Below are 25,296 nucleotides of genomic sequence, written 5' to 3' on the forward strand. Positions count from 1 at the left end.
AAGCTTGATATACCCATTGAGGGGTTGCCCTATAACACCCAACCGTCATACCAAAGAACTCTGAGTGGTAAAAAGGTTTAAATGAAGGCACAGAAATCATGCCTTCTTCAGATAAGCCTGTCACCTTGTCCTAGTCCACCCCAGATCAAAGCTCTCTCAACTCCTGTGAAATGTAAGCTAACTTTGGTATCTCAATGCCGAAGGTGCCCAAGGGTTTACGGCTAGTACATCAGATGACAGTCCATTTATAAAAGGGTTCCCCGCATGTCCAATTTGGATCCACATCAAACATTCTCTGCGACTCCTCAAGATTTCTCTGTAACAGTAAGAGCTTCTACATTTTCCATAGGACACTTACACTCTCCATAACGGCCAGACTGGGAACAGAAACCAGACCTGGACATTCCGCTCGACCGGCCCGGGAGGGGAGGATGCTGCTGAGAAGCTTCGGCCCTGGGGGGTTGTGCTACTGTAAAGCACAGTTGCCGTTTTTGTTACAGGGGACCAATTTAGTAGCATTGCAGGAAAACCGGCCCCCAGTATCAAAACTGGCCCCCACCGTTCCGGCCCTCCGGGAAAATGCCTGGTGCCCGCTGCGCCCAGTCCGGCCCCTCTCTCTATGCACAGGACTGAAGTTCCACGTAGGTAGACAGAAGAAATATGCAGTTGTAACTGGTCCAAATGTTGTTTCAGGAGGTCAGCGCTATCTCTCTTCTGTGGACATTCTGCACTCATTAGTCAAATGAGAGATGCTCCACTGGGGAAGTAGATCTGACTGGAGGACATGAAGCCTTAAATCAATGGAGGTTCACAAGAAGGTACTGCCAAACCATTTGTCAGCTTTCTGATGCTATATTTAAGGAAGGCAGGATTTCCTTCCTGCTGAGAGGAAGGTTGTTTTTCGTTCTTTACAGCTCTGTCCGGAGAGTGAAACAAACAGGACATGTTGAAGGGCAGAGAAAGTAAGGTACTAGTATTAATATCTGCTCCAAAATGTCTAAAAGTGCCATCATCAGTTTGGTTTCTAATGATATGCTTACAGTTAGAAAGCTATCATGTAGTATGTTTCACCACAGTCATGGTGAACATTTCCTCACTTTTCAAGATTGTCTCTTATCTTCTAATTGAACGGTAAACTGGACCAGATACTCCTCTATAACACAAAATTTAATTTCTGCCTCGAATCCCACATTTGCTGTATGTGGAGTGTGTGATTTAGCTCTTGTAATCAGTTTTGTTTCCACAGCTCAAAAGCTGCGAGTGCTACATGAGCTATTCACAGGATGTTGTGGCCTGGAAGTCCTGCAGACTTATTTACACTGTTAATATTGGAAACGTTGATGCTAATGTATGCAATGATACATTTGTATATAAAAATGAAATTGCATCACTATTGTCGAATTCACACAACATGACCTCCCCATCAACCCAGACTCAGAAATACGTGGTCAGGGAGTCTTTGAGACCTAGGCCTAGGCCTGAGGTTACTGATTGACAGATCCCAGGTGGGGTGACACATAGCCGGCAGACAAACGTGTGAATAGGAAACTCAGATCGATCCCACAGATAGGCTCAGTAACTCCACAGTGGTCCAGGGAGATTGTCCCAAATAAAGCACACATGGCTGAAGGCATTCCCAAAACACCATAAAGTTAAATGCCACATGAAGTTAGGAACACTCAGCCAATCTGAACACAACACACACAGTACACACAGTGATCATGTATTCCTCATGCTGGACATCTAGACACCTTACCCACTGGCCCTCATTGTGTCCATGACAAGGTCCAGGCCCACCTGCATTTATTGTCAGGTGGAAATATTTATGACTCCAAGGCTAGGCCTGCATTCCATTCCCAAAAAGGGTCTACAAATTTTTTTATGATGGAGCTGAGATTGATTGTGGTTTGAAACAGTCCTCAGACCCCGACTCTGTAACTGTTCTCACGGCCGAAGAGTTTAATTAAACCAACTGTTCCTGTTTTGCCAAACGCCTCTTGTCTTTTGTTTGTCACTGTAAACTCATATTCAAGCAACAATACTCACTTCCAGACATGGAGTGGTTTGTCTTTCGGGTAGTACCTTTTGACTCTCTCAGCTAAAGTTAAGAAAAAGGTTGTGAATAACAGTAGGGCTGCCAGGAATGTGAATGATATTGTGTAAACCCCTGCAATTAATCTTGGGCAGACAATTTGTACATGTTTTCTCAAATGTAATATAAATAATATTAATGTGATCACTCATATTACATATTTTCATATTATTTTTTTCGGATGGCAGTTTCCTATCAAAAATTTGACAAATAATTAATGCACGTTATGCATTGGAAATATTCTATGCAGCATTGCTTTTGAAAATGCATTTAATAAAATACTTCTCCCAATTTAAGGTGCAAGTGTGGAACATATTTCCGTTACTCCTATAACCACGGCTGTGCAAAGCATTTGCACGCAGATAGTTGGTTTAATAAAGTATTAGACAAGGCAACTTTAGATTAAAATAGTTGTCCATTTAAACAGACTAGGGCTTCACCACCTGCCACTGGCTAGAGATGGATGGGCTTCATCATGTATCATGTATTACAACTGGGCAACCTTTTCATTGAGGTTTTGGCAATTATTGGGTCTTTCACAGAAAGCGTTAGCCATGCAGTATTTTTATTATGATTTGTCTGCACTTGTGCCTTCTTTTACCCATGGTATTTAAAAATCAGACTTAAGTTGCAGCAGTCTGTGTGCATGTTTGGAAAAAAAGGGCCCAAATATTTAGGATTTCTTTTATAACAAAGTATTCTTTTATTTTATCAGTGTCTTCGTAGCTTTCTTTAAAATACATTCATTGCTTTATAGGCCAATTCCACTGTGCAGAAAACTGGACAAATACACTGGCCTTAGCACACACAATTCCATCAACAGTTTTTAAAAAATACATATCTTCAAATTAGGTATGTTTATATGAAATTGCCATTTACTATTATTAATCTTACCTTTTTTACTTTTATTGATTCACTGGTAGTGCTGCCTCAGAAAAGGACACTTTGACATGTATAAAGTTTGTTTTTAGAAGGATATCCTGCTAATATACAGCCTTTGCTAAACAGATACTCCATTTGGCCTAGATTCATATGATCATTACTTTAGGCCACAAGATGTTAAATATTTCTCAAATTCTTACTCATCAATGTAAGATAATTCTAGACTTTTTTATGTCTCCCAAAAGGGTGTATGCATGGGCAAGTTCACATGGTTCTGCTGTTCACTGATGCAAGCCTACATGGTCCATTTGTTTGTCCGATTTATTGGGTTCTGCTGTTGGGGAAGGCAAGCGGCTTGGTATGACTCTTCTCCCTTTTCTGAACCTTATTATTTTGGGATTTTCATAGAAAAAAATCCACAGATGTTTTCGTGAATGCTGTTTTCTTTGGTGGTTAAAGATAGATTGTTTGTTGTTACGTCATGCTTGATAGTGAACCTCCTACAGTGCAGGAATGGTAGGCCCACTTTTGTTTATATTGATAGAATCGATGGTAATGTTTATAATGATACATTCATGTGCAAGAACGAAATCGCATCTCTATTATCAAATTCACCCGCCGTGAACTCCACATCAACCCCTACTCAAAAAACTTGAATAGGCAGTCTCATGCATTCCCAAAAGCATCATAGAGTCAGATGCCACATGAAGCTTGGAACACACAGCCAATCAGGACACAGCACAAACAGTACAAGCAGTGATCACGCGCCCCTCATACCAGACATCTGGATACGTTACCCACTGGCCCCAACTGTGTCCACACATGGTTGAGGCCTGCCTGCATTTGTTATCGGGGACTTTATTTATGACTCTGAATACAAGGCCTTCATTCTTTTACCAAAAAAGGATTGATGGAAAAACTTTATGATACCCCAAGAAATGTATAAAATCTTGTTCAGATTGATTGTACTTTGAGACAGTCTGCAGACCCACTTCTGTAACTGTGCTCCCAGCCGAAGTGTTTAATTAAACCACCTGTTCCTGTTTTGCCAAACTCCTCCTGTCTGTTCTGCCTTCAAGGTAAATTCATATTTGAGTAACACTTTGTTGAAATTTGACTTTTAGAAAAGTCACTTATTTAGAATAATAATGCACAATAATTTTTGGAGAGTACCAGGCTTCTAAGTATTTCTTGGATGAAGACACTTTTGCCTGCTTATTAGAAAAGGATTATGCTTGTACACAGGAACAACAAACTAGGTGAGTGTGTGCAACTGCTGTCTGCTGCTGTTCATGTTCTGTTGCATTTTGCGCTATTTTCTTAGCGCAGAATGCATCCTTGGGTCTGCTTTGGATGCAAGTATGCAGAGAATCGTGCTAAATGTTGGGTTATGCGCCTTGTGTTATTCCGCATAATCTCACATAATTTTGCTTTAATTTTGCATACCTATGCTACAGCAAATTGCTTAAGTAACACCTGCCACTAATAAGGATAGAAGGTATGTGAATATTTTCAACATTGCAGGTACGTCTTTGCACTTAAAGTGCTTTAATTATGCAAAGCATGCATTTAGTTTTATCTATTTGCATGAAAAAAAGAAATGCAGCCCATTCGATCACCAGTTGCTAAGTTTAAAAACAATCGTTTCAATCGCCTTGTTCTTTGTTGCATTAGATGCTCTATTTGTGACAGGTGTGTACAGATGTGGGTCCTGTTCTCATAATGCCACAGATCTCAAGCAATTCCTTACTGACGAGACCTAAGCTGTGTTTGCTTGTGCTCCCGGCTTGAGGGGACCTGGCCTGGTAGTTTGGGCTAGACAATTCTCATAACACATAAACAATACTGATTTGCATATGGCAGGACTCAGTCTAGAGTGGCCTAGTGGGTTGAAAACAATTGTCTTGAATGTGACTCAAGCAATAGCCATTGGCTGAGAATATTTTATGTGTTCCTTTCATCTCTTTGGTTTTTGTTCCTGTATGTACAGATAGAAGCATTATTCACAAATAAAACTAAAGAGGATTGTGAGAAATTGGTTTACTAAGTTGTGAGCCATGGTCACGCAACAGGCCCTGTCCCTAGAAGGGTGAACCACAAAATGTAACAAAATTAAACTGTGCTTAACCCTGGTTAGCTAGGCACAAAAAGCAGTCAGGCTTAACTTAGATACAATGTGTAAAGTTTTAATGCGGAACACAAACAGTAATACATTGAAACCACAGGACAGGAAAAATCCCACATCAATTTAGAAAAATAGAGTACATTTTTACCAAATTATCTGACATCAAAATGACAACTATTCAATCAGTAAAACCGGAGTTATGAATTTGTTAACGGTTTTAGTAAAAACGAGTTCCTAAAAGACCAAAGCAATAACCGTGAACATTTATTTGCGCAAGACCAGGTTAAAGTAAAAAAATATGGTTGACCATGATGGAGCACGGTTCGAATACGAAAAGTGGATTGAGCCCAGTCGGAGCTTACATTCGAACTGAGAAGAAATGTTAGAAAAATGTTCTGAGAAGGTAATGTTCAGTGGGGCAAGACTGCATGTGGTATCCAAGAAGAGAAAATTGTTGTTGGAGAGCCTTGGGTCAAATCTGCGGTGAACATTTCTAATTTTGGGCTTTTTTTTTTTTGGGGACGTTGAAAATGTCCAGCGGGATGAAGCAGGAGGCTGTAGCTAAATACAGTTCCAGGAGCCCAGATATCCCTTTTGGAGAGGAACTGCTAATCAGTATTTGCTGCTGTGGAGAAGAATGTAGCAGGAGAAACTGCAAAGTCAATTCCACCAGCGATGCACCTCTGGAGGATAGGTGAGCTGACAGGTCCCCGTCTCCTATTGCCTCTCTGAGCAGCTATTGGCAAAAGTTTTCTTAGTCTTTAGTTTTGGTTTTTGGACCTCTGGACACCTTTAGCACCACTACCAAATGTCCAGTAATGATGGGACACCATTCGGGGGTGCAGGAGCCAGGCTGGGACAAGGTGCGGGTTCAAGATGGTGGGAGCCTTTTGTGTCCCTGTGGCTCAAAACAGAAGGACAGAAAACTAGCCCTTGGTGTCACCCTGAGAGTCTTGGGTACAGGTGAAGATACTCAATAGCAGGGATGGCATCTGAGGCTTCAAGACAGGTTTCAGACAGCAACAAAGTCCTTTCTGTTACAGTAACAGTCTTGCAGAATGCACAGCAGGTCACAGCAGCAGGCAGTCCTCTGAGAGTCCTTTGTCAGGTCCAGTAGTGTGTTGAAGCAGGGGTCTGAGGGTCCTTATTTTTACAACCGGCGTCCTACCTTCAGAGAGGTGGGAGAAGCTTCTAGAAAGTGTCTTTGAAGTGTGAAAAACATCCTGATATCCCTGCTCTGGCTCCGAGCTCGCTGCAGTCACAATGTAGAGGTGATAAGTCCTTAGTGTGAAGAGAGAGCACAGCATAGTTGCAAGTTGCAAGTGGAGCTGTGCTCACCTCCACCACTCTATCCGGCCAAAAATACTGCAATATTAATTTGATAAAGGTGCCAACTTTTCATACCATATCAGCAATGTTCCTTATTTGACTAATAAAGTGCACAAGGTAATTGATAATTTTTAACCTCACAGGCTACTCAGTTCTCCATCATAGAATTTAAACCAACTGTTTGAAGAGCGTGCAATGTTTATTGAAGATAATATAGTAAACATTTATAATTAAATCAATTATTGCCAGAATAGTAAATCTGATATCCTTAGAGGCTCATTTGGCCACACGTCCACAACTTGTGAACCATCACACAAGGAACCATGGGTTCTCCAATTGAAGAGGCCTGTCTCCTTCAAATATCATGAGGGTTCCATGCCCATATCTCCTTAAGGATATCCTGACATTATGTAATGTATCATTTAGAGTGTGCATTGTTGCTCTATCATGAACAATGAAAAGAGTGCTGTCACATGTACAACCACAATGTCATACTTGTGTGGTAAATGCCCTGATGTTCATTCTATGTTAGGTAATGGGAGCACCAAAAGCCTAGAGGCACACTGCAAAACACTACATCAAGGACAGCTGTTTCAGAATGTGATAGCAGTACTGATAATAGGTATTGCTGGAAAACACCACATCACTCCCATCTTCAACTCATTGCATCCATGAACAATGCAAAGTAGAATACTTTTTCAAGTCATGGTAAACGCTGAAAAAGTCATATTTGGTTCCACTTGAAATTCATCACAGCCAAGCTAACACAACATACACAAGGATCTGCTTTGTGGTCAACTTGCTCTGCCCTCTTTGGAGTTCTCTAAATCAGTATGGTCAGGCATGGCGACAGAACCTTCTCAGTGGACAGAGCCAAAGCATGGAAAGCTCTCCAACTATACGTGCTTTCAGAAACTAGGACTAGATTTACAAACCTTTTTTAAACCATGAAGTACGGGAAATTGCTGCACTGCATGAAACCGAGCGAGCAAAAATGCCCTATATCTACCATGATATGGCACACTTCTGCTCCCTCCTAATGCAGGCACACTGTGTGCTGTCTAGTGCCAACATAGGAACCCTGGCACAATGGTGTAAGGATGCCTGCATTACAGACAGGATTGTTTTTGTGCAGGTGGGTTATCCAACATTAGCATTTGTTGTTATTTCAAATTTTTGCTATTGTGTTCTACTTGTGACACCAAGCATTCACAAACTAATGCATTATACATAAAATATACCATAGTGTTATACAATCATGGAAATAGAAGGAGTTATTCATTTTGGGTAGTAGCATATCACATATTTAGGAAAGGTAGGCAACAATTCCAGTGTTAAAGTTTTCATTATCCATGTGTAGGAAAGATGTACATTTTTGCATATTAAATGGAGATTAAATCGAGATTGGCAGGTTGGAAGGTTGGAAGGCTTATTTGTATTTATTCATGTTTTTGAGATTAGTCGAACCCCAACACCTCCATATAATGTCTGTCCACTGATATTAGCTGAACATCCTGACCCCAAATATGGATTACAAGTCAAGTCAAATCAAACTTTATTGCGGTTAGTTATGCCATAAAAGCACATACAGAAAAAAAAATAAATAAATAAAAACAACACGACAAAACGACAATTCAAGCAATCCATTTCAGTGCACTAATCTCAAATTTTTAGTTGATTGTTAGACATTGTTTTTGTTTTTTACTTTTTTTTAAAAAATTTAAATCATTCTTAAAAATTCTAAAATTGATAAAAAGCAGATCATTCAAAAAAGGTAAAATATATCTGAACACTTAGTAGTCATAAACTTAATACTAGAGTACTACAGCATTATTTATCAAATTCCTTCGGATTATCCACATAGAATATAAATATTTGGCTACTGCAGAAACAATCACTGCGTCTGTATCTGTTTTCAGTATCCTAAAGAAAACCAAGTATTGCCTTGTTCCCAAGTTTTTACATAGCTGGATTATCCATTTCTTCCTAATATGGGAATAAGCTGGACAAAAGAGGATGACGTGTACAGGAGTTTCATCCTCTTGGAAACAACCTGGGCAGAGACGTACAAGACCCCCTTTCCACCCATCAATCTTTTGGAAAAGGGGCAAAGTGCCGTATCTAAATTGTAGGTACAGTTTCTTTGCTAATGTAGGTTGGATTATATCAATCGTAGGCTCAAAGCTGTAAAAGGACTTGGTATCCAAGAAAATGTCGGTCAAGCTTGAACTTTTTGTAGATCTATAAAGGTTCATTAGGTTAATTTCTTTAACAGTACTTATCACAGTTTGTTTGGAAATGGCTGGGCAGGAAGCCTCTGGATTAAACCAGTGATCCTCAAACCCAGTCGATATGAGAGACTGTTTTACGGAAGCCAGCCAGGGAATCTTACCAGAGCCTAATAAAGCCATCACGAATTTAAGCTCCTCCTTATAATAGGCCAACTCGGGAGTGCTCCACAGGCACTTCCAATACAGTAAGGGCCGGAGAGCAATAACTTCTGCAATTGGGCGGATGTTTAGGTCTAATCTTAACGGAACCAAAGGAGTGCTTTTTGGCAAATCCAATAATTGTCTTAGAAAATTATTTTCAGTTAGTGATAGGTTACTAACTGATATGTGTCCCCAAAGTTCTGCCCCATACAGGGAAGATGCCCTAGCTTGGACTTTAAAAATTTCGAGGGGGGCACTTATTATTTTATGAGTGCAATTCTTCTGTACTTTCAAAATTCCACCAGCTGCTTGGGTTAACCTTAGATTTGCTTTAGCCACTTGTGGACCCCATCCCATTTTGTCGTTCAGAGTCAGACCCAGATATTCAAAAGTCGGGACCCTTTCGAGGGGTCTGGCATCCATTGTTGGATGGGGACAATTAACAGTATTAGCGTTGAAGACCATATACTTAGTCTTATTTACGTTAACCACCAGATTTCTCTTGGTGCAAAATTTAGAGAATTGATTTAACACGCGCTGCATCCCCATCGGGGATTTTGACGGCAGAAGCGTGTCGTCCGCAAACATTAGGGCGGGAAATCTCCTGGCACCCAATTTGGGGGAGTCAATGTCAATTGTAGCTAGAAGATCTTCGATAAGCCCGTTGAGAAAAAGAGAAAATAGAGTCGGGGCAAGGACGCAGCCCTGTCTGACGCCTTTCTCAATCGGGATAGGACCAGTTAGCTGTCCTTGTTTACCGAAGCGTACTCTCGCATAAGTGCCTTCATGTAAGTTCTTAAACTGTTGGCATAGATATGGTGGGGCCCCCATTGATAGTAAAATGGACCATAGCTGGTTCCAATCCACCATATCAAATGCTGACTTTAAGTCGACAAATGTGAGATAGAGACTACCCCCTTCCAAGGTCACATGCTTCCAATGGAGTACTTGCAACCGGAATAGTTGGTCAATTGTTGATATTTTTGCCCTCAACCCCGCCTGTAGCGGCGTCAATATATCATTGTCACTGATCCAAGTCTCTAGACGTTGTAGCAATAGCCTGGCGTAAATTTTTTGTGTAACGTCAATAAGGCTAATCGGCCTATAGTTTGAAGGTTGGAGGGGAGAACCCTTCTTGTGTATTGGAATAATCTCCGCCCCCAACCAGGTACTTGGCAGTGGTAGGCCCTGCAAAATCGCATTGAATAATACCAGAAGGTATGGGCCCCAAACTGCTGGTTCTTCTCTAAATAGATCACCAGGAATCTTATCGAGTCCTGGCGCTTTATTAGACTGAATACTTGAGATGGCCAGCTTTACTTCCTCCAATGAAAAAGATAGCACTGGCCATGGGTAGTTCGGGGCCGGAAGACTAAGGGAAAGTTGATTTGTACATAGAGAGGAGAGTGAGTAAAGATCTTTAAAATAAGTAGACCAGGCTTCTTCGGGGATGTTGGGGGGGGATCATGGTCCTACCTTCTGGGTTCCCTGTATGAACAAGGTTCCAGAAGGTCCTTGAATCCTTTGCTGCGAGTGCAGATGTAATGGCCGCCCAACAGTCTGCCTCCCATTCAGATTTGGCATTTTTTAACAATTTTTTGTATTCTGTTCTGGCAACGATGACATTAGGCCTATTGCCTAGCCTTAAGGCCAGCAATAGCGCTTTTTTTGCGTCCCTACAAGATTTGTTAAACCATAAATTATTATCGTTTCGTTGTTTAGGTTTGGCAATGCCTTCCTTATAAAAGGTGTCCTTTAATATAACAACCATTCCACTATGAATATCGGCCATTGACTCGACATCCATATTCAAAGGATTGATAAGGGTGGAATATGCCCTTTCGAGCAGGGGGATAGCATCATGGTATAGTTTTGCCATAGTTTCAATGGATGAATGGGCGACCGCCCATCGAATTCTTCTCCCACCTTGTACTATTCTTAAATTATTACTTGGGGAGCTAGCTAGGGCGCTATCCCCGCTGATTAACTGATAATCCATCTCGATTACCAGGGGATTATGGTCACTTTCTATGCGGGGCGCTATGCTAAAATCTAGGATTTTTGGCCAAGATGCCAAGCTCACCAGAAAGTAATCTATAATAGATGTGTGCCACAAGGCATTATAAGTATACTGGGCAGGGGTATCGCTCTTAAAGCGTCCGTTGCAGGCTCTGACGGAAAACGTGTAGGTAAGAGAGGTCAGCTGGAGGGCTAGGGCAGACCAGTTTTTCACAGGATAAGCATTAGATGGCGGGACTAACCAAGTTTCGTCCTCAGCCAATGTGATTGGAGGGACCCCTCGCAGGGGTTCAAAGTGGCAATTGAAGTCCCCACCAATCAGCAAAACTACATCGCCCCCAAGCGTATGTAGCAGCGCAGTTAGGTTATCCAAGGTTGTAGAGCTTCTGCCAGATTGTACGGGCCGAGAATAGATGTTAATCAAGGCCATTTTTGGTGTTTTGTTATGGGTCAACAGGATGCATAAGATGTCAGGGCTATTTGTCTCTAACTTTTTCAACGTAAAACCTAAATGGATGCCCACCCAGATACACAACCCCCCAGATGGTCTTCCTCTAGTACCTTTTAATGCAGGTTCCATAAAGGTAACAAACCCCAGCCTGTGGGTTGGGCCTACCGCCCACGTTTCCTGGAATAAACAAATCCCATGAGAGTCCACAAAGGTACACCAATCCGGGATGTCTAGGTTAGATGTAAGTCCCGCTATGTTCCATGATAGGATTTTGAGGGACCCGGTGGGCAGTGCCTGCTTTTGCCTCAGGCATACATTGTTGGTTAACTCATCATGGTCAAGTGACCCAGGGCCAGCTAGGAGAGGAGCTGGGTACACAGTGGCAGTCTGGAGTTGTGTGTCCAGGGTGCGATTGTCAATCATGGGGAGAGGTGGGTCAACCCTAGACACCCCTATACTTGCATAAAGCTTTTCATTATGCATCATTCTGCCAACTATATGGGGCGAAGGTTTATTTACAATATTAACTACCTCCATGTGCTCCCTCCTAGTGGGCTTAGAAGCACCTTTCATGTTAATAGGATCTAGGATATAGATGATAGATCAAGGTGGAACTGGGGGGCATGACGAGTCAATCTACCTGATCAAGCAAACTATATCTATTACTCAAGGGAATTCCCGTTGCTTCTCCCCTAGGTTGGCCACCCCTACTTCTATGTACATAGTGCCATATGTCCTCCTGCTGTGGTCTCAGACAAAGAATAAACATGATCTGTTGGATAAAAATAGTCTAACCTCAGAGATTTAATCATTGTATTGGATCCTATCTGTTGCCAACTACAAATATAATCAACAGCCCTATAATCCTCAAAGTTAATTATTATACAGTCCCCATCCACATTTTTTCGTTTATATCCCACCCACCCCACCCTTCTAACAAACAAAATCTTGCTTTGAATTGATCTAGGCAAGGGTCTATGGGTGTTCAGCCAGTGGATTGTCTTGTTTTTGAGTTCCTCGTAAGATTCCTGTTTGGAACTCGTTAACTCAGGGACCTCCGTAAGAATCACTACAAATGGGGCACGGTCCGGGGGTAAATTAATACAAGGTGAGTCTCGGTGGGTAGGTTTTCCTCCATGGGGGTTTGAAGACTCCTTCCCTAGAGTAGCGGTATTTGATAAGTTTGCCAATTGTGAAGGATATACTTTTTCCACAATTGAGAGGTTATTTTTTGAGCCGCTTGAATTAGAGGCCAAAGTCGGTCCCAATGTAGTAGGCAAAATAGGTTGGTCACTTACAATGGTATGCATTGGCTTAAGTTGTGGCTGTGGGGCATTGACTGTTATTGCTAAGGCTTCAACTTGGGATTGAATGGTAAGAAGGTCCGTTTTAAGGCCCATATTTCCCCCAAGCAAAGCCTCCATTTTTCCCAGTCTTTCATCTAAACAGTTCAATTTATGCACCACAGGCTGAATAAAAGAAGATAAAACCAAACTCAGTTTCCCCACCAAAGAATCTAAATAAGGGGGATATGTGGTTTCAGGGTCACCGCCGGCCTTAACAGGAATATCTATTAAGGGCTCAGAGGGGCATGGCTCTGTAGGCTGAGATGCCAGAGTACTATTAGATTTAGGCTGTTGGGGTTTTCTGGCCCGAGGTGCAGTGCCATCCTTCTTCTTTTTGGGAATTGCACCTTCCTTAGATCGTGGATTCTTCTGTTTGTTTGGACTCACTTCCATTAGAACTGGAGATATGTTTGTAGGCTGGCCAAGTGATGATTGGTTTGATCGGTTTGGGCCATCGGCCTGGGCACCCAAATTGGCCTCTATTTCATCCTCAGGGGGGTCCGAAATTACTCTGTTTGGCTGGATTGAGACTGGTGAACATACATGTGCAACAGGGCCCAGAGAGGATCTCCTCTGAAAGATAGGGTCTTGGGACAAACAACGTTGCGTCAGTTCAATTTCTCGTTCTAGGACCGATGATGCTCTCGTTATGAATTGATCGAGAGTCCCAGCAACCATTCCTATAGGTGTCATTTTAGCGCCCCTTCTAGCGGCCATAGTACACAGATAATAACGTGGGGAATTAGTATTATCGATACTCACGGTATGGGCTGACAGTTAGAGTGCTGGCCCAGCCCGGCCTCCGTCGGCCCCGGACGGCCACAGACGGTCCCGCCCTTGTCCCGGGCTTCTCCCGGCGCCACCCGCTCGCGTCCCGCGCGCGTCCCGCGACGCGGAGGGAGCCTCGTTGATTTAAGCGCCTCCGGGCGCGATGGCGGGCGGAAGTGCCCCAGCGCCGCTGAGCAGGCTGGGGGATGTAGTTCAGCCCTGCCGCCGTGGATGTGAGGTCGCTGGTAGGGCGCAAAGCAGCGTCGGTGATCCTGGCATGATAGCGGGACTCCAGGTGCCCCAGGTACGTGCTAATGTCTGGCTTGCTGGGTGTCGCCTGGTATCCACAAAAATGCTCCCCCGCTTATGGATTACATGATAAAAACATAACACAACACACAGGGTAGATTATGAGCTTTTACATCTGGGGCAGTCTTGGAGATGTTGGCAGATTTGTAATTAAATAACAGAAATAAAAAAAATTACTATAGAAGCACTACTGAACCTACGTTGTACAATGTATTCACAAGCACTACAGCAGCACTCGCATAAAGTCATTTTTGGCATCTTCTACTACTTACGCCGCACATATTATTATTTCTGTCGGTAGATATTGGAAACTGAAATAATCTATACTTTGAACTGCTTACAAGAACATGGTTAATGTTTTCTATCTATGCTATTTATATCCCAATACATATTTTTAGGATTTCCTTTATGAGCAAATTGTAGAGGTTCTCCTGTTTCTGTTGAACTATGTCTCTGGCTGATCTATAGTACACTTCAGGAGGTGAATCAGACAATGTTTAGAAGTTAAATATATTGTTAATGGCATTAGTGCTGAAGATCATGCAACATCCCATCTTAGTAAAGAAGTCAGATTCCTTCCCATCCAAAACACATAACAAAAGGTCTCATCCAGCCTCTTTGTCAGACTGATGTTTCCAAGAATGAGAACTGTGGAGTTTGGGAGAGAAACCAAAGGCTCAATGAGGAATGGAATGTTATATTGCCCATAGCTAAGCCTTTTACAAGCATGGCACACTGTGCCAGGCACTCCAAGGTGCATCAAACACATGGTCTGGTGGGGAGGGTGCCTTGGGGTCAGAAGCCTCTCCAAACTATGCAACAAAATGAGGAATACAAATCAAATAGTGAGCTTTCCAATTTCCTGATACTATGTTCAAGTTCTAAGTAGTTGATATTGTGCATGATTCATCCCTATAGGGCTATCTCGGTTCTGTGCTTTGATTGACCACACAAGAGAAACTCTAGAGCAACCATGTTTTCAGCATTTTTTTTAAGTTGTTGAATTTGGAACAGGTACGGAAATGCCGAGGGAGGGTACTCAAATGATACGGTCCTAGATAGGAAATAGCCCTGCCCCCAAATTGAATGGTATGTCCTTGGGGAATCAGTAACAACAATTTATTCGAAGATCTTTGCTGTCTGGTGGGCCTGTAAATCTTTTTGTTGCAAGTGCATGGGCTGGGACTGAAAAAAAGCCATGTGAGTTAGAGAACAGTTTACAAATTGCACATTTCTTTATTGGCAACCAGTACAGAGTTTTAAGGATAGTAGCTGAGGGTGACCGGGCTGGCTTATTGAATATTAATCAGGCAGCAGTATTTTGCATCACCTGCAATTTGGCCACCAATGAAGTATGAGCGGCTGCAAACAATGCATTGTCATAATCCAGGTGACTTATAATCAGCGCCTGGACTAACTTTTTCATGGAAATGGAAGACAGTCAAGGGAAAACCTTATTTAGCAATTTCATTGTGGCAAAGCACATGCCACATGTTGTGTTGACCTGCTCTCTCATAGATAACTCCCTGTCGATGTTTACTCCTACGTTCTTTACTACCTGCTTAGGAAGGGGAGTAGGACCGAGATCGTAGGTCCACCAATCTGTGACCACAATTCCCATGCTTTTCCAGACAGTACGATCTCAGATTTGACGCTATTTATCTTGAGGCAATTTGAAGTCCTTCAGTTTGCGATTTCTCCCATACAATGGTTCAAATTGCTGCTGTGCCTGGTTTGACTCTGGTTCGAAAGAAATTAGCAAATGAGTGCCTTCGGGATATGTCACCATCTCCACTATGCAGGATCTCATAACATAAGGCCAGAGGGGCCACATATATGTTGAATTGTGTGGGACTCAAACATGAGCCACTCTTGATCACATTGTGAGACTCATCTTAACAATACACTCTCTTCCTTTTGCAAGTCATCTTTTTGACTAACATTTTTTTCTGCTAGGAGCATCACACTTTAGAGATATTGGGCCCCATGCATAAAAAAAAAACTGTCGCAAACGGGCAGATTCACATAATCTGCCCCGTTGTGACCGATATTTTTGCATTTGGGATGCATCATCCCAAATGCAAAAATCGCAATTTAAGTAATCGCTAAAATAGCGATTACTTAAATTGCGATTGCATTTAGGGAATCGCAAATTTCGATTCCCTAAATGCAATGCATGATGCAATCGCAAATAGCGATTTCGCTATTAGGGGTCACAAATTACCATCAATTTGAACTTGATGGTAATTTGCAAAAACATTGAAAAATACACTAAAGTGCATTTTTGAAAGTTCCATGTTAAACACACACATGCCCTGGGGATATTTTCAGGGGTGCAACAGGGTGTCCTTTTGGTACCCTTTCACCCTTGAAATTGCATGTGCAATTTGCGAGTACCAATGGGAAGCCATTCCTTAATTAAGGAATGTGTAGGAATCGCTATTTTTTTAGCGATTCCTATATGCATGGGCTATTGCGATTCCATAATTGAGATTCTTTAATAATCGCAATTAAGGAATCGCAAAAGCCTACCTTGATACATGTGCCCCATTATGTTTAGTTTTCAAGGGTGTTGTGATGTTGAGTGTAGAGCATTGTTGATTGGTGTACCTTTTCTATAGAGACCCTTTGCTAAAGTCTGTTGTCTACAAAATAAGCATCAACTAAAAATGTCACATTTAATTATAATTGAAATATCAATGATAGTGCTCCAACTCTGATACAGAAATATTCCAAACTAAAATTAACATGATGTCATAAATGCAGTGACAGCATAAAGTTACTTCATTTTAGTTTATCTGCGCCTTATTAGCCCAGAAATCCTCTCTCTCAAAGTAGCCAGTGCCAAGGATAGCAGGAAGAGGAGACACCATTGAGTCTCCAAGGCCTTAGGGGATTTATTTTGTTGGATTAATATATACAGATATCCTTGCTTCACAGCTGCAGAGAAGTTGTCATGCATCCTTCATATGCCACAGAATCTATTTAACAGATCACATCTGCCCCACAGTGGACAGGAATAACATCCACCCCTTAAATTCATGAGCCACAGCTCCTTGAAGAAAGTGGCTTGGACAATCTTCACAGATGAAGTATAATTTTAAAATCACTAGAAAATCAACTTCCATGACCACAGCTTAGGAAGCATGCTGGGTCCCTTCATGCCCACACCACATAACAGGACAAACTGTACTTGTTAGCTTCTTTTTCAAACTGGGATTTCCAAGAATCAGAATCATGGAGCCGATGATTGGGAAGGCAGATACAACAAGCTCACAAGTTAAATGCATTGCACTCTCTTCATCTAACTCTTTTAGAGATAGGAGACACTGTGCCAGGTAATGTGAGATACAGAGGATCAAGAGCATGGTCACAGTCTTCATTGCACCCAGGTGAGCATCGAGTCTTGCGCTCCGAAAGCTGTCTGCATTCTGTACCATTCGCCTCATGTGTCTGTATAGGGAGGCAATGATCGCCGCAGCAGAGAAAAAGAAAATGATAAAGGCCACTGATGTAACAAGGATTGGTATAATGAACACATAGAGTTGTTCATACTCCAGCTGCAAACCAGTCTGGGTGCCATTGTCTGAAAGATTAGACAGCGGGTTACCTTCTGCTTTGAGACGGATAGCACAAGCGGCGGGTATGCTGATGATCAATGAGACCAACGCAGATCCCATGAGTAGCCAGGGCACCATCTTTGGAAATCTCACCTTCATCCAGATGAACGATGGGTGATTAAAGTTTACAATTTTCACGCAGTAATAGAAACAGAGCCAGGTGACAGACCAGATGTTGCAGCCACCCAGAAAGAATGTTAGCGTAAAATAAAATGTGAACACGCCGTAAAGAACAAATATCTCCCTTCTGCAGTGATATAAGACAGTGCCTGCAAATGAAACACAGGTAAGACAAATGTTGGTGACTCCAAAACTGGAGACGATGCAATCACTGACGTTCAACTCATTTGTAGTGTTGATCCAGTTAATTATATTCCAGGAAACGATGAACGTGTTCCCTAACAGTCCCATCACACAGAAGATTCCATTAAGCACCAATTCCAGAAGATTGATCAACATTGTTGCTGCTTCAGTTGTTGCTGATGTCTGGATTTGATGTTGCTTTGATTGGATTTTGTTTGTGTTCCTTGCAGACTGTAGTTAAGAGGCCAGGTGTCTGATGTCTTGCGCATCCAGGAGGTCTGCTCAATGAACCATAACAAGGTTACTGATACTCTACCCAGATCACCTTCATTTTGACTGATGCAAATTGATTTATTTGAATCTGGTCTTTAGTTCACATGGCATTTAATCTATTCCTTCTTGCGTCCACATAAGAGAACACAAAAATCTAGAAACCATTTATTTGGAAGGAATTATGAAAATAATAAAAATGTGCAGGATGTTTGGACTGGTTCACAGTGGAACATGTTTGCTAACAAAGGTGGTAGCAGGCTACCTGATGACCACACCTATACAACTCATGGTGAGAACATACTAACATCAATATACAAACAGAATTTCTTTGTTAAATTAGCACTTCCCTTGCAGAATGGTGATATTAAGTAAAAATATGTAAATGGTTCTAAAGGAATGTCACAATTCTCATGAAATGCAGACTGCAGAAGATGATTTCCCTTCTCAACATAAAGTAGTGACTTCACTAAAACAACTTAAAACGTGTTTTTGTAGCCATGACATGTCTGTGACAGACTGAGACCATGGCTAACCACATCTTGCCCATGTGGCTTTGGCAGAAGGGACTGCATCACTTGTAAAGGATAATACCCTTGACATACCATCTCCCCCTACTGTGATAGCACAGCAAGTCTTTGGTCATAGGGCTCATGCAACATCTGTCATGTTCTCAGGTCCCTGGGCAATGGGCAATGGCAGCATCCAGGGGAGCAATGTGGAGCATGCGTGCCATCTGTTTTTCTCCTGGGCCAATCACAGGGTCCATTTTTGGATGACACCAAGAAAGAACTTCTGAAGACTTGCCTTGCTGGTGGGCTGGGCTCATCCACTCCCTGCTGTGAGGAGGCTCTTTTGACTATCATGTGTCAGCCATGGTGAATGGTCATGGCTACACTACAGATTTCCCAATGTAGGCCTGATTATGATGTCAGATGGACCACCACTGACTAAAAGCCTAATATGACACCTTAGTAGAGGACTACAAACCGAAGTAATAAGTCAGTAAATGTAGCTTATCTTCATACTATATCGGCAATGGCCAAAATGTGATTAATAACATTTACAGGATTACTGATACATTTTTAACCTCTCAGGCTATTGAGTCCTGCCTGAAATCGTTAAATCAATAGTGTAAATAGCTTACAATGCTTGCCAAATATAATATCTTACTATTCTGGTATTATCCACTTATTACCAGAATAGTACATTTTATATCCACTCATAGCCATTGGGCACACATGAACCATTTTTTTGGACCATCACACACACAACGAACCTTCGGTTCTCCAGTTGTGGATACCTCTTTCTAGCAGACAAAAATAAAGGCTCTGTGTCTCTTTCTCCTTTCAGAGATTCTAACATTACTTATTGTATCATTCAGGCGGGCATTGTCCCTGAATACATAACCCAACTCAGAGAAGTGATCTCCGCTCGCCAACTTTCCCTATCCATTTTACCTCCTACCCACCTACCTCACATGCTTCTCAACACTATATCTAGTGTTCAATTACCCATGCTTAACATCACCCACTCCTGTCATTCAAAATTCTCATCAGGCAAAGATCCACCCCTTGTTCCCAATAACAAAATACCCTGATTAACTCCACTTCTTCTGTTTCTCAAACAAGTCTGCGCAAATTCACTAACATAAAATGGCTCTTCCTAGTCCTTAACCACATGAGCTTTGGACAATCTCTTCTGTTCATTAGCAATGTCTCCAGCCTAACACTATATTCATTCATTCTCAACATATTGCCTTATCTTGTAACCCTTTTTGCTTCCTGTGGTTCTTCTATTACGGCTTTCAGTGGCCTACTCAAACTCAAGTACACTAATTTCACATTTGACCCAGCCACTACCCTATCTCTTGAATCACCAACACACCTATCCAAAAACAAATACATGTTGCTTATTCCTCATCTTGTGACATTATTTCACCACCTTTCCTTCTATTAATGTAATCAATTGCTTTTTGCTACCTTTCTCTCCCTCACATGCACTGCCTGCCTTTCAGCCAACTCTTTTCCCTTTTATATCCTGCTCCATCTCCAGTGACCTTGCATGCTCAACAGCTCCACACAATCAGATAACTATCACTGCGAGAAAACTTACATGTCTGGATTTCATTAAAGAGAGACCTACTATGGATCCAAAAGCCCCATCTGTAGCAGGCCATACCTACAGTGTAAATGAAGACGAAACAAAGAAGCAACATGTGATACGCATGTGCCACATGTTATAAGATGCTTCTGCCCAAAACTACTATATCTGTATTGAACGTATTATTTTTCCAAGGCTGGGGCACTGTTACCACCAGAAGCATTGGAGATTAATTCTTTTGGCTGTATCCGACAAGGACTTCTTGGTTGGAAATGAGTGTGATGTGCTACCTTATTGAATCTTCTGTGATGAGAAATCTTACAAGGATTCTTATTTTGGTCAAATAACTTGGAGCAATGCGTGATGGATTGGGCATGTTTCTGAGTTATAAATGGCAGGTGACACACCTATTCAAGCGTACCATCAAAAAAGGTTGCACCTGGAAAAGTCATTGTCAATAAACAAACCTTCTGGGAGGCATCTCAAGTGAAAATGGTATGTGGCTGCTACCACCCCACTGGACCCCTTGTTGTTGCATTCAAATGTTTAAACAATATATCTAATAAATACATTGCTTGAACTATGTAAAAACGTGAGAGCAATCTTCATTTTACCCTGTTGCTAACAAAAGTTACTTATAATCCTTCAGTAAAGACTGCTAAGCACCCATTGCCTAGTTCCACCCTCATAGCAAGTCTGAAACCATCAAAAGGCATTTCAACTGAGGACCCACTGGATCTGACCCTACAGCATCTTCTGTTATTCTCACTTTAATGCCAGCTAGATTAGATCTTTGTAGTAATTCCATTTTGCCGTAAGCAATTTGATAAACTGATCCCATGGCTCTCTGTACTGATGTGTTAGCTCGGCCTTTCCGCTCTCTTTTCAGCAGACTGTGAATTGCATCATTGCTAGGTAATTTTGGAATGTTTGGACTTTGCAACTACCAGAACCACTCCTCATTTTTTTTAGGTAATTTTCATCTTCTGGTAAGAGATATGCCAGCTAGACCAGCAACTCCTACTTTTGACTATATTTCTATCTAGAAAGTTATCATCATGTTTTGAAGAAGTCCACAAAGAATTCATAGATGTTGGAGAAGAAACCAAAAAATGGGCACAAAGAGGAGCATTCCACCATGTGGGTGTGATAGCTAGAATCACAATCCCATGGTTATATGGGGCAGAGTACCCAATTCAATACGGGAGCACAAGGTGTCGAGCACCAATGGAGGAGGTAGGCCACAGTCAATTCTCTATAATTAACGATGTCAGGGAGCACTGGTTCTGTCAGAGGGTGTTCACTTAAGCATGGTGGCCAAGAAATTGTAGCATAAGCAGTGTAGAGTGTAGAGCCCAGGCAACAGAACAGCAAGGTTGGCAGTACCAGTTAGCTTTTCCCAGCCATGTGTTCTCACAGGCAGTCACCAGCAATCTACAGGCAGATCAGGCCCTGCAGTAAGGGTGGAGAGGGGGCATAACTTAGCACCAGGGCCTCAGGATAACTGTTCAGGCATGTGCAGTTGAACTCCGATGTCACTGCTGGCCAGCACTGTGGAAAGTGACGGCTTATCGCAGCACCCCTGCAATCGAGATGGGGGCATCAGGTCAAGCCTGGCATTGGGCAAGGAAACCCAACCGGCAGAGCAACGCATGACAGGCATGGCTGGACTGCCACACCCCAGGGCACTCCTAGCAGGTGGCAGTGGTCGGATTTGGGTGTTACAACAACAGCATCCTTTGAGCCGCCTGAGATTGCGGCAGCAGCAGCGGCCTAGCTGGAGCCTCCCCATGTGGCTATCCAGCAATGCTGCCTGGCTCTCCTCCAGCCAAACAAGGCCTTGTGTGGTTGCAGCAAGTCTAGGGGAGAGGTAGGTGAATTGGGGAAAAGGATGGCCCTGGGAAAGCCGGATACTTGATGGATTAGTTCCTCTGGCCATCAGAGCCACAGCAGAAGGTAACCATCTTGCGACTAGGCTCTCTAGCACCCCACAGTTAGCCTTTGTTTATTCCTCCCAGGCAGCCACACAACTGAGGAATTAGTTATGCCTGGATGTAGTGTCTCAGGCAGTATAGGGGCCAGAGATGGGCACAGTCCCACTTACACATCAATAAGCAGAGCCCTGCTCTTACACAAATAACTTCACACTAGTCTAATGCACCTGTAGCCAGCCTGGAGTCAGTGCAAAGAGGCAGGAATTTCCAAGCAACTTGAAAGGGGAACTTCTCCTTTATAAATTAAAATTTGATTTTTTAACTGACATTTTCAACTAACTATAATCTCACTTTCAGTTTTGCTTATTTTTCGTTTTATATAATGTAATACCTTATTATCATACCTATATATAACATCAGTTTAACATTTCTTTATTCAATGAATATCTTTGTTTTTTAATGTAAAGTAGCAATATAAAGGTTTGTCATTTTAAATAGGCAGGGGGTGAGCACATCAAGGGCCAGATGTACAACCAATTTTAGCATGCGCAAATGGGTTAACGACCCATTTGCGCATGCTTAAATTGGAATGGCCTTGTACTAAAACAATTTTGAGAGTCGCAAATGAATTGCGACTCGCAAAAAAGTGTTTGGAGACTCGTTATTTGGAAGGGGCATTCCCTTCCAAATAGCGACTCTGTAACCCTTGCACAAATGTTTTGGGACCGCAGTTGCGGTCGCAAAACACTTTCAAAGTACCACCCTCTTCAAGAGGGTGGTAATGAAGTCGCAAATGGTAAGGGGTCCCCAGGGGACCCCTTCCCCTTTGTGAAAGGCTCTGAAAATATTTTTCAAGGGCAGGCAGTGGTCCCAGGGACCACTACCTGCCCTTAAAAAATTAACCAAAAACATTTCCCGTTTTCCTTTAAGGATGCTTTATTTAAAAGCAGTCCCAGACATGGTGGTCTGCTGAGCCCAGCAGGCCACCATACCTGGGAGGGCCTGCCATTCCCAGTGGACTCGCAAATTGCAGGAGGCTCATTAATAGTCATGAGCCTAGCAATTTGCGACCCCATTGGGAATCGCAAACAGTGTTAAACACACTGTTGTACATGCATAATATCACCTCGCAAAAGACTGCGAGGCACTATTTTGCGCATCGAACATCTGGCCCCAAATATATAAAACAGACCTATTGGCTTTGTCAAAATGTCACCAAAATAATTTATCAGTAAACAGTATCCAATGCATCTCTTATTAATACATACATGGCAATGTTAAATAATAATAATGGTCACACAAATATTTCAAATAAAGCACTTTTAATGAAAACAACCACAAACACATGTTTGGGTTAGATAATGCTGCCTTAGAACCAATCACAAGATGCCTTAGGTTTTTTTTGTTTGTAAATATTTTCTTACTGTTGTTTTTTTTAATATTATAGGGGTATTGCAGGAAGTGCAGCAGCCCGCCAGCATAAAGCAACATGGAGAAAAAGAAGTAAGTCTGCGTCATGAAATCCATGACCCCAGGAGAGCTTTTTATGACAGCATTTTATGGACTGGAAAATCTTAAATAAAAGACTCAGAGAGATGTTGGTTTGTTTTTTAATAAACCTTTATAACATTTTCTACAATAGGTATTGGTTATTTTTGGACAAAGGAGATATATCTGCTTTATGTATGTTGAAGTCTAACCCCTTGTTAAAGCCAATAGGCACACTTTTTTTATTTTGGTGTTGAGAGCCCCTTCCAAAATAAAAAAAAACACCTTCAATATTGTATAAGATCACATACTCTGTGATGGAGATCTTACTTTCTTTTTTTTAAACTCTAGTGCACAGTCCCTGTCTACCTGAAAAGGATGTTCTACTAGTTCAACGTTTCATGTGTAATGCCACGGTTAGGAGGGAAAAAGACTATCCACCAGGTGTGTGAACAGCATACTTGGGGGACAGGTTATTGGCCATGGTGATGCAAGCTGTGAGTGGGTGAAAGACCCTACTAGCAATGCTGTAGGGTTCCTGCCCCCTCATAAGAGGGCAAAGACTGGAATTAACTGCCTCAGATACTCTTTCTCAATTAAGGAGTACTTTGGCACTGCATTGGTTGTCATGCCCAACAGTTTGCCAGCAATACATACTATTAATCAGTGGAAGGAAGCACATCTCCCTGATAATTACTTTCAAAACTGCAAACTGCTTCTTCTTCATCCTTCTCCATTAGTCCTTCTTGTGTCACCTCCACCAGAGACGTAGAAGAAATGTTCATAGCTAGTTTGGCAATGTCATCACTCTGTTCTGATGCTTCCACTTTTAAATTTCACCTTATTTATCTCATTCCTCCTAGTCTTCTGATGTTTTCTTTACTTTTTTACTTTTTTGTCTGCATACCAAGAAGAAGGCAGTTTATGATAGGACAGACACAAGGAGTGAGAATAGTTTTGCCCCGCTTAATCTCTTAATCCCAGCAGGTTATAACCAACAGATATGTTTGGTCTTGCTGGGCACACTTAGGCTTGCGTTACAAACCCGATGCAAAATCCTTTTGGGGCTTTACAAAACAACACACATTGATATTTGCGTTGGTTTGTAAGGTTTGCAGCACAAAGCACTGCTTTGTGTTACTACGCCTCAAAGGGTGTTCCACACGTGGTATATGGGCATTACTGTGCAACCACCAAATGATTGTGTATGCAAACGCCTATCTCCTATCAATAGTAGAAGGGGTTTAACACCACAAATTAAAGCAGGTGTCAAAAAGGAGAAATGCTTTAATTTCTCCTAACTTTTCCCACGTTGCATGTGTGCTGCACTGTACAGCAAGCTTCCTAAATGGAAAACGTTTTGAAGTTAGAGTATGCATAGTATCATGTATTGAAAGAGTATCCTTCCAGCACAAAACCTCTGCTGGACTTACACAGACATCTTGGCACTATGGTGCAAAGGTATATAGGTGGCGCTCTGCAGCCGATGGTGTGCTAGGAAGAAAGCAGCATAGTGCCATATCTCTGTAGATATTGTGCTTTCCTGCTGCCTCCCTCTTACAAAATGCTGCACTCCAACCTTGGGTCATGTGCGGCATTGTATGACATGTTTGTAAATGTGTGCCTGGGAGTAAAAAGGTAAGGGACATGCAAGTGATGGTCTTTGGGGATATCTGGTTTCCTGCCGCTGGGGGTCTGCTCTTTTGTGGGTCCATAGACTGTAATCTTACAGCCTTTTCTGACAATGTTCACTATTGCCAAGTAAACAAGGAAGTGTAACAGTCATAAGAATATTGATATATATGTTCATGAATAGCACCTTTCT

The 25,296-nt window shown here is 42.1% G+C and overlaps 1 protein-coding gene across 1 annotated transcript; it reads right to left on the minus strand.

Annotated features, from left to right (window-relative positions):
* Nucleotides 1–16,890: 16,890 nt before the first annotated feature.
* LOC146813212 (taste receptor type 2 member 40-like) lies at nucleotides 16,891–17,832 on the minus strand. The gene has a single exon (XM_085615312.1). It carries the CDS (start codon nucleotides 17,830–17,832, stop codon nucleotides 16,891–16,893), a length of 942 nt encoding a protein of 313 aa, XP_085471438.1.
* Between the last annotated feature and the right edge of the window lie 7,464 nt (nucleotides 17,833–25,296).

Source organism: Triturus cristatus, chromosome 7 (assembly GCF_964204655.1).
Source record: "Triturus cristatus chromosome 7, aTriCri1.1, whole genome shotgun sequence".
Taxonomy (NCBI): domain Eukaryota; kingdom Metazoa; phylum Chordata; class Amphibia; order Caudata; family Salamandridae; genus Triturus; species Triturus cristatus.